General features: G+C 42.4%; 1 protein-coding gene across 1 annotated transcript; it reads left to right on the forward strand.

Moving 5' to 3' along the window:
* The first annotated feature begins 356 nt into the window (after positions 1-356).
* On the forward strand, positions 357-4961 carry irx1b (iroquois homeobox 1b). The gene is made up of 5 exons (XM_055055810.1): positions 357-926; positions 2069-2314; positions 2636-3350; positions 4030-4090; positions 4545-4961. The coding sequence occupies exons 1-5, from the start codon at positions 687-689 to the stop codon at positions 4591-4593; spliced, it is 1311 nt and encodes a 436-aa protein (XP_054911785.1). The 5' UTR covers positions 357-686; the 3' UTR covers positions 4594-4961.
* Positions 4962-18826: the final 13865 nt, after the last annotated feature.

The raw sequence follows: 18826 nt of genomic DNA on the forward strand, positions 1-18826 counted from the left end.
ATATATATATATATATATATATATATATATATATATATATATATATATATATATATATATATATAACCCTATATATAGATTTGGAAAAAAAAGGTAATTACGAATATTGATAATAATAATAATAATAATAATAACGATACAGGCATATATATGCGCACACACCATCACATGCTCTGCTGAAATTAAATAACACACTTCGGCACACACACACACACACACACACACACACACACACGCATACGTACGCGCGACCTGGGCTAACCAATGCACTAATCGCCTGCCCCGGGCATAGGAGGAGCTTGGTGCTTAAGTAGGCTGCCAATCAGTCCGTCAGCTCCACATCCACAAAGCTCCCGCGGCCAGACGCTCGCATCACTCCGCTCTCGAGGTGCCAAACTGCGGCTCTGACATTCGCTACTCCGTGGCGGCGGAGAGGAGGAGACGCTTGGCAGTTTCTGAAATAAAGGGGGTATCTTTAGGTTTAGACAGCAGCACCCCCCCACCACCACCACCAACCTCCCACCTCCTCCTCCTCCCCCCACTCCCCTTTTTTTCTATCTGAGGATTTCTACTTTCTTTTTTTGTTGTTGTTTTTTGTCTTGCTATATTCCTCTTTTGACTTTTGTGGAGCTCTGTACCGCACGGACCCTTTGTCTTTTTTTGCCCCCCTCTTCCCTCTGAGGGACATGTCTTTCCCTCAGCTGGGGTTCCCCCAGTTCCTCGGTGCCTCACACGAGGTGTACGGCAGCGAGCGGCCGGCCTCGGCCGCCCGGGACGGAGGCTCGGAGGGCGCGGTGAGCTCCTCCGCGACGGCCGCGGCTGTCGGCTCTATGCTGGGGATGTACGGAAGCCCGTGGGCGGCTCCGAACTACAGTGCCTTTCTGCCGTACAGCGGAGCGGCGGACCTCGCCCTCATATCCCAGATGGTAAGAGCCGCTGCTCAGGTGTTCCAGGACCAGGTCCATGCGCAGACCGTGTTTGTTTTTCCTCCTGTCTGCGCATTTAAACGTGCAGAAAGTAAACTTTTCGCTGGGAAAAAAACAACAACAACAACAAAAAAAAAAAACACACAAAAAAGAAAACGCCGTTTCTGCAAAACACCGGTATTGTAAGTTGAGTTATTTCTTTAAAATCTTCTGAATTTTGAGTAACAACGTGTCAACTTTTTTTCTTCATAACACCGCTAAAACATTAGAAATTTATCTGAAATTGTTGTACAAAAATATGTAATTCTACAAAAACAAAATTAAATATAGGCTATATATTTTTTATACTTTAAAAACATACCATCACATTTATATATATATAAATCTACAGTGTATATAATAGTATTAGTTGTTTGGCGTAAAACTAAATTATTTAGTTTTTGAAATAGTTATTTTGGTGGGTCGATATTTAATACACTGGTTAAAATAACTGTTGCAATTTATCCAATAAACTTAACCAACATAACTTTCTGCAGTTTAACAAAAAAAAGAGGGTCAATTCAGTAAACTGTTACAAATCCAAATGCCCAAATACATGAGTTACACTCTAAAACAATGTTTTGAGATCATTTCTGCTCATTGATCCTCCAGTGCTGTCAAGAAACAAAAATGCATTATTGTTTTTTTTTTTAAACTGTGACTGAAACAGCAGCAAAACGTGAAATCTGCTCTGACCAACTTTTCCCCCGATTCGTGTCGTTTTCCCTGCAGGACACTCAGTTTGACCTCAGCATTAGCGCTGGTGCGAAACCATTTAAAGCTCAATGCAAATGAAAATTCAGGCAGAACCTCAAGTCCTGTGACAGTCCTTATTATTTCGTGAGGTCATTCATTCATGATAGAAACCAGTGTAAACATGTCGGCCTCACTCTTCACTTTGCAATTATAATCCAAACTGTAAACAATTGTTTCACATTAAAAAAAAAACTGAGACATGTAATTTAACTCATAAGGTTTAAAGTATGACTAATATCGAATCCCTTCCAAAAAGAGAATAAAAAAAAAAAATCCGGTTTTACAGTGTAGACGTCATTCAACAAGTTGCCTTCCCCCTCTCTTCCCCCCCGGCTGCTGTTTCCCAGGGCTCCCAGTACGAGCTGAAGGACGGCCCGGGCTCCCACTCGGCGGCCTCGCTGCCCGTCCACGCCGCTCAGGGTTTCTACCCGTACGGCCAGTACCCGTACGGGGACCCGTCCCGGGCCAAGACGGCCACCAGGGAGACCACCAGCACCCTGAAGGCCTGGCTGCAGGAGCACCAGAAGAACCCGTACCCCACCAAGGGGGAGAAGATCATGCTGGCCATCATCACCAGGATGACGCTCACACAGGTTGGCGGCGGCGGCAGCGATTTCTGATGCATCATAATGATTATTATTATTTTTTTTTTTTTTGCATTAAAGGTGAAACGGGACACAATTTCGCAGAATCCGCTTTTTAAATCAAATATTTGTTATATAAACTAGTTTTTATGCATTATTGCAGAAATGATGAGATCATTAAAACGGCTGCGGTGTTTTAAAACAGAGAGAGAGAAAAAAGTTTGCAGTTGATTTCTGCTCTTTTTTTACTGCTACGTAACTCTTAAAGAACAGCTTGCGCCTTGTCATGTATTACAGAATATATTTTTAATGTGTTCTCTCCGCTCCCAGGTCTCCACGTGGTTCGCGAACGCTCGCAGGCGCCTGAAGAAGGAGAACAAGGTGACCTGGGGCCGCAGCGCCGAGGACCGGGACGGCCGCATCTTCAGCAGCGACAACGAGGACGAGCACGGCAAGACCGGCAGCGACGGCGAGGAGGAAGAGGAGGAGATCGATTTGGAAACGGTCGACGTTGAGAGGCCGGAGGAGGAGCAGCGAGCCGGGGAGCCCGACTCCGTCCGGGAGCAGGCCTCCACGGAGAGCAGGAGGACGGTGCCGGCGGAGGCCGGGGACAAGCTGGCGGCGGAGCGTTCGCCGAGCCTACCGGAGTGCCAGAGAGCGCCGCAGAGCAAACCGAAAATCTGGTCTTTGGCGGAGACCGCCACGGCCCCCGACAGCGGCTCGCACAAGGCTGCTCCCCCCGCGGCCTTCGCGCAACAGGCGGCTTTGGCTTCCGCCGGCCACCCGGCCCTGCTGCCGGGTCACGGAATATACACCTGTCAGATCGGCAAGCTGCACAACTGGGCCAACGCGGCCCTGATCAACGCCAACTCTATTCTGAACATGCGGTCGCTGCTGGGCGGCGCGCCGCCCGGACACCTGCCGCTGCACGGAGCGGTGCCGGCGCCCGCCGCCGCCGCCGCCGCGGCGCCCGGCGCGGGGACGTCGGACTCGGAGGACGACAGCGACGTGGAGTCATCGGGAAGCTTCAGCCCAAAAAGAGATGGTAGCCACGTTTACCTGCGTTAACCATTATGTGTCGGTGACTTTTTTGTAACAGCACGTGGCCACCTGCCTAAAATAATTAAGTAACTTCACTTTTTGAAAAAATAAATTAATAAAAACATATATATATATATATATATATATATATATATATATATATATATATATATATAGATATATATATAGATATAGATAGATAGATAGATAGATAGATAGATAGATAGATAGATAGATAGATAGATAGATAGATAGATAGATAGATAGTTTAGGCCATTATTTTGTGTCGTCATTCAATTTAAATTTTATTTACATAGCACCACTTCACAACAAACACCTCAACTCACAACATAAAAGTAATTGAAATTCAATCATACATATATTCCATTTGATCCTAGTCACAGGACAGTACAGAAGGACTGTCCTGAAGCTCAATGAATTATTAAAGGAAGTTTAAAAAGTTTCTGTCTATGATAAACCAAGCAGATTATTGCATGGAGTATTCACTGAACACACAAAAAAAAAAAAAAAAAGAAAAGAAAAGAAATCTCAGGTCGTCCAGAAAAAAGAAAATACATCAAAATGAATTAGTCCTGCCATAATAATATTGCTATAAATGTGTATGAACAGTTAGTTCTGGACAAGATCTGATTGTACTTCTTTTTTTTTTTTTTCTTTTGCAGATGAGGACAGGGAGCGCAGACCCGATTCCCTGAAGTCTCCCTTTCAGCTCATCACTGACAGGTGATCATGCCTCGCTCATTGCGACCCCATCAGCTCTAATTCTGTCAGGCTGCTGCCACATGAAGCTCGGAGCGGAGGTAAACAGCGTCACATGCGAGCCGGGCAGCAGGGGCGCGCGAGTCATGTGACCGAGCGCCTGAACGCCTCGCCAGGCAGCAGAGCAAGATATCAGCCCTCCTGCTCCGTCAGCGGCTTTATCGCCACCCAATGCCATTTAAATAATGCGACGCTATTTATTCAGACACAGTCCACCCCCCCCCACCCCCCCCAGAACCCCCCCTCATCCGCTCCCCTGCGATTGAGTGTGTGAGATGGCAACGTCAGCAATGAACCCGTTCATTTAATTTCCATAAGAGGAGGCTGGTGTTGAATGACACTTTTTGCTCCTTTATTTATTTATTAAATTATTACTGTTTTTGAATAAATCGCTTTGTGTTTGGTTCCCTCTCCTCAGACCTCACCACGGAACGACGCCGCAGCGGGTTCTGACGACGACGTTATGAGACGACGGAGCAAAAAAAAACACAAAAAAAACTTTCTTTAAGAAAAAAGAGTGGGGGGAGGGAGAGCAGACAAAAGAATAATAATTTTATTTAATGGAGAACAGTTAAATGAAGGCTATTTTTCTGAAAGCTTGAGCAGTTCTAGTATTAGCGTCCACATGCAAAAGAGATGTCAGAGATTTGCTTGTTGTTTTTTTTCTCCTTTTAATGTGTTTTTTTTCTCTATTTGTTTTTTTCTGCTCTTCTGTTGTGAATGAAAAAAAAAGAAAACCCTTGAAAATTTGTAAATACACATTATGAATTTGTCTTTAAAGAGTATATTTTTTGGGACCTAAATAAATGTCGGTATAAGCGTTTGTTATTGAAAACCTCTCCGCTTTTTTTTTTTGTGAGTGAATTGACATTTTTTTTCATAATAGCCTAATGAGACCCAGAGAGGAACTATCAGGTGCCCAACTGAGTTTGGGATACTTAGGAGGTTTGTTTTGACGTCCATCTTGTGCCCAGTCCACTTACTACCCATCCAGTCATGAAACACGACCATATGGGGCCCATAGACTCATACTGTCAGGTATATTTTTAAACCAGTGGGAGGTTAATATGAGACATATTTCTTTCAGCCAGCTGACAAGATAAGGGCGTTTAGCCTTTCCTCCGTTCAGAGCCGTTGGGGTTTATCTCTTAAAAGATAAACACTGTCGGTTTGCAACAGCAGAATACTTTCAGATAAGAATCCAAAATGACCCGTAGTACGTAAATTGTAGTTTCCTTCTGGCTAATTGACTACAGTATACTGCAGCATTTGAGGGAGGGGTAGTGCTGTATGACTAAAAAACTACAGGAACAATGTGGTTTACCTTGAGAGTTCTCATAGTTTGTTCTGCACTCGGGTTCTTGTAATGTGTTGCCTGATTTGTCAGAGATCTTAAATGTGCAGGAACATCCAGGGAAGCCTATGCTGGTTTCCCAGGTGTTCTGCGCTTTACTTTTCCTGGAGTACGAAATGTTTTGGCTGCAAAGAACTTTGTTCTTGTTCTCTCCACATCCGGGCAGTGAACAAATTCCTGTTTTTTGGTGAAGTTTGTGCAGAACCGTCTTGCATGCTCTATTCCGTTCTCTGGCATCTCGCGACAGGAGCTTTAAACCACAGCAAAGATTTGACTGAAACAGAAACGCAGCGGTTTTGAAGCTAACCTCTGAAACTTTACAGTATGTCCGCTGGTTTTAAAGCAGAGATGGTTGATGCGTCTTTAAACATCAGGCCGTGACTGTTTGCGTTTTCCGCAACTTAAAATATTTCGAAAGAGACAAAAACTTTTCTGTCCTTCTTTTTAGTGACGGAGACGTCGAGCAGCCATGTTTTGGTCAGCAACAGGTGGGGGAGCACACATCACTATGGCATGTCCTCAGACGTTTCATCTCAAGACCTGGAGGCGCGTCGTTCGTGGTGCAGTTTTTGCGGATGTGAAAACAGCCAATGGCACTAGACCAGAACCACCACTTTGAGGCTGCGGTCTCGGTTCGGTACCGGACAGTTTGCTTGTTTACGGAGTGAACGTGATCCGACAAAGCTACCAGGTCGTATGATGCAAACTAGATCCAAACGCCTTCCTGTAGCCAGATTTGTGTTGCATTGTGGGATGCAGTAAACATACAAATAGGAAAAGAAAATCTAACAATGTGATTAAACTCTCTGTTGCTTCATACAGAATCTTCACATTTGAGTTGGATAATAACTGCAGTTACATTCACTTGAGTTTATTTTTTTGGTGGGGAAAACAAAATATTTTTTATGACTTTTTGTTCTGGACACACTATCTACTGTAACGGCACTGATGAAGAACAAATTTGTTTCAACCAAAAAGCTAAAATTTTTCTTAAAGATTTATAAGTTTTATACTGAATTAAATTGATTTTGGCTGATTTTGTCATTCATATGAATTATTTTTGTTTTGGCTTTTAAAATAACAAAATTTCCACGCAACGTTACGTCTCGATCCGCCCGATGATGTCATGTTCAAATGTTAAAACGATCAACGTCTTAATCAGTTACTACTTGAGTAGACTTTTCACTAAATACTTTTTTACTCTTGAGTCATTTCTTGGACGACTACTTCTTGCCTTTACTTGAGTAAAAATACGTTGAAGTATTGATCCTGACTGGAGTAAAATTCCTGGATGTTTACCCACTGAGTAACTTCACTGGATGAAGAAAAAGCTCGTTTGAACCAAAACGACAACAGAGACAGACACATCTGAAGGTTTTGCTAAAGTTTCATAAGTTTTATAATAATTTGGAGAAATGTGCCTCTAGACTGCTATTGTTATTTTTGTAATTGTGCTGTTTGTGAGCATTACTTTCGTTTTAGCCTTTCAAATACTAAAATTCCCACCTAACTTCGTATTTTGGTTCGTCTGCTGATGTAATCTCTACATATTAAATGACCAGTTACTCAGTACTTGAGTTGACTTTTTACCAAATATGTTTTTGTACTTGAGTGGAAATACGTTGAGTACAATTTCTGGGTACTCTACCCACTTCTGCATATGACCACTGAACAGAGTGAATTACTATTATTGTCTTTAAGCTTTAATGGCACAGGAAATAGCTGTTTCGATTTAGGGTCATTTTACATAAACATCATGTTATTATACAAAAAGAATCCCCTAAAATGGATTCTACTGACTGTGTCTTCTTCACCAAGATCTTCTTCCCTCGGCTCAGCACCTGGGAACTGACTGCAGACTCTGCGGAAATCAGAAATTGAAGATTTGTAGGACCTTGTGAACCTTGGCGCACTGTGCGCTCACAAGGCCGAGCCTCGGTTCTTTAATGTGGGATTATAACCCCCTCGGTGTCTCCGCTGCCGCCTCTGAAATATGGATCAGACGACCGGGAAAAGGCCAGCAGCCGGCATGGGGGCGGCAGCCTCACGAGGGGGAGGGGGCCGGGGTTTGTGTGGCATCCTTGTGATGGTCAAAGGCTCGAAGAGAGGAGGCTCAGAGTGAAAGAGGCTGGACGGTGGGGGGTCTTAGGGCTGCTAATGGTGAGTGTTTCTCAAAGCTGTGCCCCCCAACACCACCACCACCTCACCCACTCTGTGCTCGGTTTAGAAACATGTCAGTGTTTGAGGCTCTTGGGTCCAGCATTTATTGTGGACAGTCCACTGTAAGCGGCGTAATAGTTTTGGGTTCTTCCATTATGGTTTAGTTTTCCTTCATTGTGACTTTTTGTTTCTCTAAAACCATTTAGCTTTGTTTTTGCTAGTTTTTATCAGTAAAATATTTTGTTTCAGTTTAGTTTTTAGTGGTTTTAGGTTTTTCTTACGTTGGTGCAGATTTGAAAAAGGTGAAAGTATTCAATTATTGTTGAACAAAAACTGACTGTTGTTTTGTTCCAACTTTTGCCGACTAGCATAAAAGCTGCAAGGAGGATCATAAAGAGTCATAATTTGCTCATAAACTGCTAGTGTGGGGGGAAAATAAATTAATTTCTCATCAGTTCAAAAGGCCAATAAATAGATTCATAAACACAAAAATAAAGGATATTATATTTATAATTTCAATATGTTTTAGTTTTATAAATGCACAATATAGTTCTCCCATTAACAACAGTTTTAAATATTTCAGTTTTTTTTTTCTCAATTTCATTTTTTAATATTTTTATTAGTTTTACGGAACTATCATAGCCTTGTAAGTAACTGATGTTGATGCGTTAAGTCCGGTTTACTTTCAGATGATGCCCTTTCACAACGTGTTGGAACAAAGACAGAATCAAGACACGTGCCAGTGGAGAGATTGTTCTGATGGATCTGGCTAAACGAGTCAAGTGTTGTGTCAATTCAGGAGCTCGGAAGACACAGAACAGAGACAAAGAACCAGAACCACCAGGTTTGTGGACCCAGACGGACGACTCACTGCTGCCATCTGACTCTCAACTTAGAGCAGAACGGAGCCCAGAAGATCCACGTCTGCCTGAATCCGTAGGTTGGACTTAGAAACGTTATATTGAAAAAGCATTTCAAACAGCTGAGCATCAGAATATTATACTTTTTTTAAATTATTTTAATATCATTTATATCTGAGATATCACAATTTAGAAACAACCCAAGTGGCGAAGAGAAGTTGTCCATTTGGAAAATTGTAAACACTAAATATCATGTAGAAAGACAAGTTGATGCTGACCTTAACTTTGGTTTTGTAGAATTAGACGAGACAAAACTTCCACAGCTGTTTTGGAAAAATATTCATAGCCCTTGTTTTATTTTTCTACATTTTGCCACATTACAACTTAAAGAACTAATTTTTGGGGACTTTATGTGATGTTATATTTTTTTGCCAGACTCTCTTTGCAGAAATAGCTCCAGCTCAGTCAGATTGGATGGAGTAAAGAGCAATCTCTACTCTTTTAACAGGTGATTAGTTTCCTTGAGGGTGTTACTTTAATTAGGCCATTTAAGCATATGATCTAAATCATTTTATTGTGGCTGCATGTTTAGGATTGTCACCCGGCTAAAAATAATGCATATTTTGGAATCGATCTAATACCAAGTATCACCAATACCGACACCGATACTTTTAAAAAACTTTGCTGTTTTTGTAGTTTTTCCGAAATATTTTTGTTCAAACATCAGACAGAATTTGGACGATGCTTAAATGCGTCAACTAAAACCCTTTCATAACATATTAACATGACTTGTGTCCATTTTTCCTAACTAAACAAGGCATATAAAAAGTAAGAACTGAGGCAATACATTGAAGAAATAAACAAAAATGTCAAGATGTAATCTGACACTAAAGTATTGATCTTATCCCCCTAGTGTTGATGCAGTAATAACACCGAGTTGGTATCAATATTTTGTATCGATTCGCCCCCCTGATCGGTTTTGTTGCAGTGTCCTCGTGTATTTTGAACAGTCCATCATCCAGTCCACTCGAACCAGCTGAATATCAGCATTCCCACAGAGGGATCAGAATAAAAGGGGACTGAATGTTTTATCTGTGAAAAAGTGACAAAATAAAATTTAAATTCCCCTTTCATCTTGCAATTATACTCTGCTTTATCTGATAAAATCCCAACAAAACACATCGCAGTTGAGTAAGTATAACTCTATCGTTCAATCTGTCTATATTTCCACAGTTCTATGAATCCAACACGGAGAAAAGGAGGAAGGGGGAGATGATGATGATGATGATGGCGTTTTCATTGATGTGAGAGCAGCAGCATGGAAGGACGCCAGACACTTGAGGCCATTTTCACTTCCTGTGCCAGCCCTGACAGACTGCCATCAGCAGCGTTGAGGAAATTATTAGGCACTCTGCACACGCTTCCCTTCGCCTGCACTTCGTCCCAGCCAGGCGGCATGGCCGACGCTCCGCCTGCCCAAACAATATGGTATTCTTTCAGAGTTGGAAACCGCAGCGAGCTTAGCATGATGGAGCTGAAAATGACTTCAAACAGTTTCTGTTTTTTTTTTATTCCTTTTTTTAATCGGTTTCACAGAGTGTCCAAAATATGTTTTGCAATTTAAAAAAGGAGCAAAAAAAGAAAAAGAAAAAAAAACTTAAACCTTGATTTGCTTTTTCGGGCGAGTGTGGCCATATATGTGTTTTTAAGATATTAGATTTTGCACATTTTGTCGGACCTTCGTTGCCTAAACAGCCGGAAAACCTGATCGAAAGTGCACTGGCAAACAATTTAAAACAGAGGCAAGAAAGATCATCACAAAAATGTATTTGTTGATCAAGATTAGGAAAAGTGTGGAAATAATAAGCTCACAGGCTTATTATCACGTCTTTGCAAGAAGTGACCCAATTTTTTTCTTTCCTATCAACAAACTTTGGATATTTAAATGATCATCTTATCATAAATAAAGGAGTTTATTTAAGTAATCCTTAATAGACACAAAGAATATTGAGCTGTTGAGTCACAAGAAGGATGTTTGAATGAGTCAAAGTGATGCATTCAAAACTAAGAACACTGCAACAACAGTCAGGCACGGTGGTGGCAGTGTGATGTTGCGGGGCTTGTTAAGCGCCACCAATACAAAGTGGTTGGAATATTTAAGGAGGACTGCCTTCAGATTGTTTAACTTCCCTTTGAACCAGCTGCCAAACTGTTTAACTTGGACAGTGTTGTTAGATTTTCCGGGACAATTATTCCAAACGAAACTGGTTTTAGAGTCAAAGAAGAATGCTGATATTCTGAAATCGCCTAATAACTTGTTCAGTGTGAGGAAACTGACTAGTTCAGTTGAGTCCTAGCATTTGTGATGGATAAGAATTAGGAAATTTCCAGCCAGAATAATACCAGAGGCTACGAGAAAGGAAGTTCTATCTCTACAGGTTCCTGAGATGCATTTCTTCAGATGTTAGTGTGTGGTTTAGAGAAAAATACACAATAACTTCACACCAAAATTTAGCAAAGTCGAATGTTGTGTAATCAGTCCATTTAGCTTAAAGGAAATTCCTAAAATTGTTGTGACATTCTTGCTTTTGTTGTCTAGTCATTGGATCCTTAAGTGATTTTGTTCGATTCTCATCTCCCCTCAGGAATTCCTCTGATTGAGCTTGATTTCTTCAGTTAAATTTTTACCGGGCCAATCAGCAAACAGAAGGAGGAATTGTGAATGATGAGGCGGATTTTATGCTGTTTTTGAATTGCAATCTGCCTATAGTTGTAGTTTGACAGTGGCAGTGGAGGAACTGAACAAAGTCAGAGCAAGAGGAATGTTTTAAGACGTCTTATTGCTGGCAACAACGTTGTGGCCCTGCTCCATATGGGGTTGATTACGGCACGTGCAATTCCCAGCGAGCTTTATTGAGCTGATGCATTACACAAGTTACGCCCGAAGGTTAGCGATTGGGGAAAATCAGATCCAATCGTTTAAAACTTCAACAGACTCCACAAGCAAGAAATCGTTTCTCAATAACAGAGTCCTGATCCTCAAAGTTAAACTTATAACAAGCAGCTGGTTTTTACCAGGCTAACGCATTTGTCTTGTCAGACCTATTTTGTACAGGTCAGAAGCACTTTGTTGATGATTGATGATGAAGTTTCTCCTAAAAAACTTAAAATCAGTGTTGATATTGTTGTTTGAAACACTGCCAGCTTGGTGGTTATCTTAAATCTCTAGAGATTTTAGAGGCATACTCGCTCCTCAAACTCTCAGTGTGAACAATGTCTTCTTTGCTACTTTGGTATTGTGACGCAGCCTCTTTGATGGGCTGTAATCCTTGTTAAAGAGGTAAGATTATGGATTATTTGCCTCTGATTAGCCTATCCCAATGGTCCTTTCTTTCACCAGTCTCACCCACAATATGAACTCCTCCGGTTTTCGCTCCTCCTGTTTCGTCTTGCTGGGACGCTCAAAAACCGAACAATAATTGCCCTCGATATACCGCCCCCCCCTCTCACATTCTCACCCTTCAAACTATCCTCCTGCGGTCATGCCCACATGTGTAAGGGGCCGCCGTTCCATGAATAGATTTGTTAAAAGCCCCCGGCGGATGAGAGAACTCCAAGCCCTGTAGCCTGGCGCCTCGTGTGCGTCCTTTCTCCCCCCTCACTTTCGACGTACTCTCCATGGGAGCAAACTCCCCTACTTCCACACAGCACCTCATCCCACAGCGACTAGCTCGCCTGCTCTTCTCTGCTCCATCCGCCACACAGAGATAATCAGGCTTATGTAAAGACGACGTGCTCTTTTGACAGTCATCAGCTCATCAGTGATCCAATCAAGCCCAATTCGGCCATTGTTCGCCCCCTCAAAGTGCCCCCCAAATCCGCTTGCGCAGGAGAGATGTCCCAGCACTCTTTATCCTGCCAATCACTCCTGACATTCTTGCCAATGTTGCCATGGCCTGGGGTCGGAGGTCGTGAAAACAGAAAGCTTGAGCTGACTCTGGGAGAATGGTAAGGCGCTAAAAGGGGAGACGCCCTTCCTCGCAGGCCTATGGGCCGACCAACTCAGGGGGTAAATGTAGACAAGTTAGGAATCTATAGCCCCGCTGAGCGGTCCAGTGGAACTGAAGGAAATGTGGGTGAGGCTGGTGGAAAAAACAAAACAAAACATAGGACAATGAAACAAAGGGAGATGAAAGGGGGTGACAAAGGTGTTGGAAAGCGCAAAAGGACAGGTCAGTGTTTCATTGGCTTTCGTGAAACTGGCCTCGGTTGGTATGAACATTAACCAGAGAAATGTTCAATTGGGACAGTTTTTTTGTATTTAAACTTAAGGAAATAATGTTGGGTCCCTGCGAGCGTTGCCTGCTGAGGTGTAATTTGAAATGGAAATGCACTTCCATGACGCAATGAAGCATGTGACTGCAGGATAAGCGGGGCGCAGGGGTTAAATCTGTTGTAATGTTGTGAATAGAAGAATTTTTTGTACTCCGTGTGTACGTAAGTGAGCAAATGTTTAGCCTGAACAAGATATCATAGGGAATTTATGCTATTCACTGTTCCTCCATAGGGATTAGTGGAATTAGCTATTCGCACAAAGGCAAAGTATCAAAACTCATGGGTAATTCAACAAGCTCCACAATGTAGAGTTTACCGAGCGCCGTTGCTGCTTAGCCTCCGTTTATTGTCTCGTTGCAGCTGCGAGTCGCATACAGACAAATGGCAAACATTGTCACTCCCTTTTAAAGGAGACAAATTTAATATACAGGGAACATACACGCAACAAATGCTATAAAAGAGGGGAGTGATGATTCTTTTCTTTTGTGTGCCCATTCATGGCAATAATCTGAGGAAAGAGACAGATTAGGACCGAGGGGTGGGGGCGGTTTGTGTTTAGGTGTTCGCATCGCTGGCTCCTTTCAGCCATTTTGAAACAGTGTTTATCCACCGGTTTGTTCTAGCACAGCAACATAGCTTGGTGTGCTGCTGCGAGAGTCCTGAGGGGGACCGTGGACTCGCTGCGTCTTTGTTCAGAATCCATTCAGACGGTCGGGTGTGTTGGTGCTGGGCAGGGAAGCAGCAGAGAATTAATGCATATGTGATCTCTGCTCTTTTTGTTGGTTTGTTGGGTGTGTAAAATGTCTGGGAGAGCAAGAAAAGGGCTCCACAAATACTTGTGGAGAGAATACCAAACCATAGGTTGAATGGTGATGGGACCAGCAAACTCTTGGTTAAAATGTTCTCTTGCAAAGAGCATTTTGGGCTACAGTTTAACTACAGAGTTATTGATTGTTTGACCACAAACACTCTTAAGACAAAAGAAATCAAATCAGTTTATTGACATAGTGCCAATTTATAGCTCAAGTTGTCTTAGGGCACTTCACAAAACAAGTCATTTTAGTTCGAGCATACTCTGCATTCAAACTTGAGCCTAGCTTTCAAACAAAGCAGTCAAATTGATCACAACAAATTTAAACGGATTGCATCGAGTCATTGACTTGCAGCAGTCACTTCTCCTTGTACAACCCATCGCATCACCTGTTGCATGTGGCAACAGTGGACAATGGACCCCCTCCTATTTCATATCTACATGCTGCTGCTAGATCAGACTATAGCAAGAAATATGATTAGTTACCCTAACTGACAGATGATACACAAGTCTACATTACGATGTCACCAGGTAACTCTGAACAAATCAAAGCCAAAGCTTTCTCCAGCTAAACTAAAGCAAAACTGAAGTTATGTTTGGACTTAAAGAAGGACGATCTAGAATCAGCACAGAGCTTTCAGATAGACAGTAGCAGTAATAGCTGGAAACCTGAACTTTCAGAGACGAATAAAGACAGTTATAAAGTCGGCCTTTTATCACCTGAAGAACTTTTCCAGGATTGTAGGACTAATGGCCCAGCAAGATCTAGAGAAACTCATCCATGAGTTTATTTTTAGTCGCACCGAATACTACAGTCGTATCTTCACAGGTCCGAGTAAAAAAAATAAAAAATCATATTGCTTATTGCTTGTTTCACAATTGGTGACTATATGATGTTTTCATGATGTAAAGCGTATCCAGAAACAACAGTTTAGGTAAATTCAAGGTGGTTGTAAGTGGAAAACCCCCCCACTAAAATCAAAGAAAAATAAGATTTAAAAAAAAAAAGGATTTGTTACACATAACAATCTGAAAGGTACAGCAAAAAATTTTGTTTTGTGTCACGTGATCAGAAACTGTGATCCCTACTGGGCTTCTGGCAAACTGCAAACATGATTTCTTACAGTTTTCTTTCAACACTGTCTTTCTTCTTGTCACTTCTTGAGGAAAACAGATTTTTGAATTGCATTGCTCATAAGTAGTCAATTTCTATGGAGGCAGCAGTCTTGAACTATGCCTGAACTTTGTAATCACTTTTAACCTCCTGCTGAAATAAACATTTGAACACCTTTCAGAGAGACGCTTTCTGCTGGCTTGTCTGGAGAGCAGATTGAAGACGTGGATTGTGCCCAGCGTACAGTAGCAGCGCCGCGCTCTTCCTCCCTCCCTCCGCTGTCTTTCACTGGGTGGATAATGAGATATGACTCACGGGTCACATATCTTCACAGTGTAATTACACATGAAATGTGTGCATGTGCGTGTGTGCACGCAAACAGTTTGCGATGCAATGTGAGTCCTCATTCATTTGCCCAAGTCGTTTAGGGTAATAGAGCTTAATGGAGTGTATTAACCCCGTCCAGCTTGCGTTTCCCTCTTCGTGTGTGTGTGTGTGTGTGTGTGTGTGTGTGTGTGTGTGTGTGTGTGTGTTGTGTATTTGCGCACGTTCACGGGGAAAGGGGAAACCTGCCAACTGTTTATCTGCAGGAGACACACACACACTCTGGGGGGAGTGGAGATCTGGTTTCCCACTGTCACAGATGCTAACCCGCCTCTCCATTAGCGACGTGATTGGAGTGGACACAGTAAACCAGCAGCCTCGCCCCCTAAGGGGCTATCGGAGGAAATGATTGCCCAGCCGTTCTCAGGGGAACGTCAGCACACTAGAAAGAAGCACTTAACGGAGTGATATCACATGCAACTTCTCTGTCAGCCGGGCTGCATGAGTTCTGGTTCATTTTATAGTTTAAAGCCCCAGTCAGTCCTTGAATTTCGAGAAAAGGGAGACCCTCTTTGGCTTTTTATTTTGTGGTATGATTAGAAAAAGCAATTCCTTTAATATCACACAGCAGCTGAGCTCAGCTGAGCCTCCAGAGCCACATAACAATTACATTACAAAGCGAGCCTTCTATCACCAGAAGAACATTTCCAGGACTGAAGGACTAACGTGTTAGCAAGTTCTAGAGAACTTGCAGTTTGTGGCCTTGATTACTACAGTAGTGTCTTCACAAAGTTTGGTTTAGCACCAGAACATATTTAAGATGTCTTATTGTTGGTGTATCAAACACTTGGACCACCGGTCAACTTTTCATTCCCAGAACCAAACATGCAGAAGCAGCATTCAGCTTCTATGCTCCACTAATCTGAAACAAACTTCCAGAAAACTGCAAAGCAGCCGAAACACTGAGCTTCTTTAAATCAGGACTACAAACACCACCTGCTCAGAGCAGCCTTTGATTAGTCATAAGTAGAACACTGATCAACATATTTGATGTATATTTACTAGATGATTGTGATGATATCTAACTAAATGTTATGCTTATTGCTTGATTCATAATGTCTGACTGTAAGGTGTTTTTATGATGTAAAGCACTTTGAACAGCCTTGTTGCTGAAATGCGCTATAGAAATAAACTTGATCTGAGCTCCAGAAGGTTAAGTTTGATACAGTAATTAACTTCTCTGTGACTTTTATAACAGCAATCGTGAGGCATTCAGCAACTCATCTTTGTGTCTAAAATGGTGCAAATTCATTTAAAGCCCGACTCTGTTGGTGGCCTTAAATCCTGGGAGGTCCAACCAGAGATGGAACATGAAATCTGCAAACCACACCTAAGTGTAGCTATGCATGCAGACACTCAGGGCAACTTTGTTGTCCTTGGTTTGGTCACCACACTGTGCTGATCCCTTAACCCCGGTCGATAACTTCTGCAAGCTGAGCCCTTTGCACCCTCAGGGTAACAACACCACACAGAGACGTTCACATCACTGCATCCCCCATCCACAGTTTTTCTTTAGCTGCAGTAGCTTCAAAACACCAGAGGATGGCACCTGAGGTCTAAGCAGTGAATCGCTGTTAAGAACGAAGCCATGAGTAAATGGAGTTCCCTGTAAAGCAGACTCGCAGATACAACTCTGAGATTAAATGTGCATTCTTGTTTACTTTTCTGGTTTGGGGGATTCATCTTTTAATTGATCATCTTGCATTTTAGTTCTGTCTCATTAAGGAATTCAAATAATTATTAGAAGCATTCTGCATTTTTAACAATAGCCAACATTTGTCAAGGTTTCATAAATGTTTTATACATACAAATGTTTGTCCTACAAAAAGTTAAAATGCATACCAGAATCCAGATTTTTCAGCTGTTATAATTCTGCATTAAATTTCAAACACAGACAAAAAACCATAGTTGAGATGGGCTAAAATGTTTTTCTGGGACTGAGCAAAATAAATAAACAAATAAATTACTTAGGTCATCATTTTAGAAAGGTGACAATATTCATTTACCATAAATGCTGCCTCATAACTTTAATTTTAGTTGGCCAGGAGCTCTGCAGGTTTTCTGCACCCGCGTCCTCCACAGCAGAAATGCCAGACGGTTCTTTCTGGGGGGTTTTCTTGTCAGAAACTTCAGAAGTTTCACGCTTGGTCAGCCAAAGTCTGCAAAGTAGCTTGGCATTTTTTGACCGGTAGCCAATCAGAAAGATAATCATGGCAAACAACATTTCCTTAACTTGTATTTTGTAATGATTGAAAACTAGATCAAATTTTATTATTACAAATTTCTACTAAAAAAATGTATGCTTTAAAAATATATTATATTCAGTTTTTTTTCCCCCTCCATTTTTTCTTCTCATCTTAGGGTTAGGGTTAATGCCCCTCTGGCTCCCCCTGGGGGTCATCGCTTAAAAAAAACAAACAAAAAAAACAAACACGGGTTTTCTTAAATAAATGGAGAGTCAAGTGTTGGAATGGCGCAGTCCGAGTCCAGATCCAAATCAAATTGACAAAAATTTTTTGTAAAAGATAGCTTAAAGATGCTCTATGCTCAACCTGAGTTTATTTTGTAAAAGAAAAAGAATAATGAGGGAAAACTTTGGTCCTTTGAAATGTAGAAAACTAAAGTTCAGAGGTAAAAAATGCAAATGTCTATCACACACGCACACACAGAGAGAGAGAGAGAGAGAGAGAGAGAGAGAGAGGAGAGAGAGAGAAAGAGAGAGAGAGAGAGAACTTTGTGGCCAAATGAAAACAAAAGTCCAGACCAGATGACCAAACAATCAGCGTGGATCTCTGAGCAAATGGCGGCGAGTTAAAGTGTTTGCTGAGGGCCTCCGTCTATCGGTCCCCGCGGACCGAGGCCTGCGGAGCTGAATAATGCATGTCCGCTGCCGGAGTAATGAAGCGGAAGCGATGGGGAGGAATCCGGCGGGCCTCCCAGGGCTCAACTCCGAACTGTACACACTCTTAAGAGCTGCCTGTAGCCTAAACCCGCCTCGACGACACCGCTCCGCGTCTGCTTCTTTTAGCGCGCGCGCACACACGCAGACGCTCGCGCGCGCGCGGCGGCTAAGAGGATTAGCTTGTCTCTGTTCCGGTGTCCTGCATCATTGATGAGGAAGACCAGGGCATTTATAGCCTCTCGCTCTGGAGTCGGACGGCTCTTATTAGAGGGGAGGGGAAAAAGGGAAGGGGGATGATGCTAGCTGAGCTGCTGCTCGGTGGTCGGCAGGTTGTTTGTGGAGCACGTGGAGGCTTCTCTGCACTTGTTCGCAGTTGTGAGCCTTCGTGGTTAACAAGAGGCCCATGTGTTGCGGTCGAAAGGAAAGAGGGTACTTTCATATCTCACTCAGAACTGGCTATATTTTTTCTGGTAAAAGAAAAAAAGATAGAAAGAAAGGATAAATATGGTTACCTCATGTTACCCCTCTGCCCCCTGCTGTGCTGGCTGAATCTCCTGATCATATGGGGTCATCCCATAGAAGAAACAATAAGAACCGGGCTGCTTCTCAGTGGGCCCAAGTCCTCTTTTCAGATGAAAGTGAAGTTTGGATTTCATTTGGAAATTCACGGTCTGGAGTGAGAGTGGAGAGAAACACAATCCGCATTCATTAAAGGCCACTTTTTTTTTGGAGCACAAATTGCCAAAAGAGATCAGAGCTTTGTGATGGTCACTCAAAAAA

This window comes from Poeciliopsis prolifica, unplaced genomic scaffold (genome assembly GCF_027474105.1).
Source record: "Poeciliopsis prolifica strain line A6 unplaced genomic scaffold, Auburn_PproV2 SCAFFOLD043, whole genome shotgun sequence".
Classification (NCBI taxonomy): domain Eukaryota; kingdom Metazoa; phylum Chordata; class Actinopteri; order Cyprinodontiformes; family Poeciliidae; genus Poeciliopsis; species Poeciliopsis prolifica.

Bases quoted from the DNA above. Each gene is read 5' to 3' on its own strand.
- irx1b (XM_055055810.1), top strand. From the start codon at position 687: ATGTCTTTCCCTCAGCTGGGGTTCCCCCAGTTCCTCGGTGCCTCACAC. The intron at 927-2,068 runs GTAAGAGCCGCT...GCTGTTTCCCAG, and splicing joins TCGCCCTCATATCCCAGATG to GGCTCCCAGTACGAGCTGAA. The intron at 3,351-4,029 runs GTAGCCACGTTT...TTTCTTTTGCAG, and splicing joins CTTCAGCCCAAAAAGAGATG to ATGAGGACAGGGAGCGCAGA.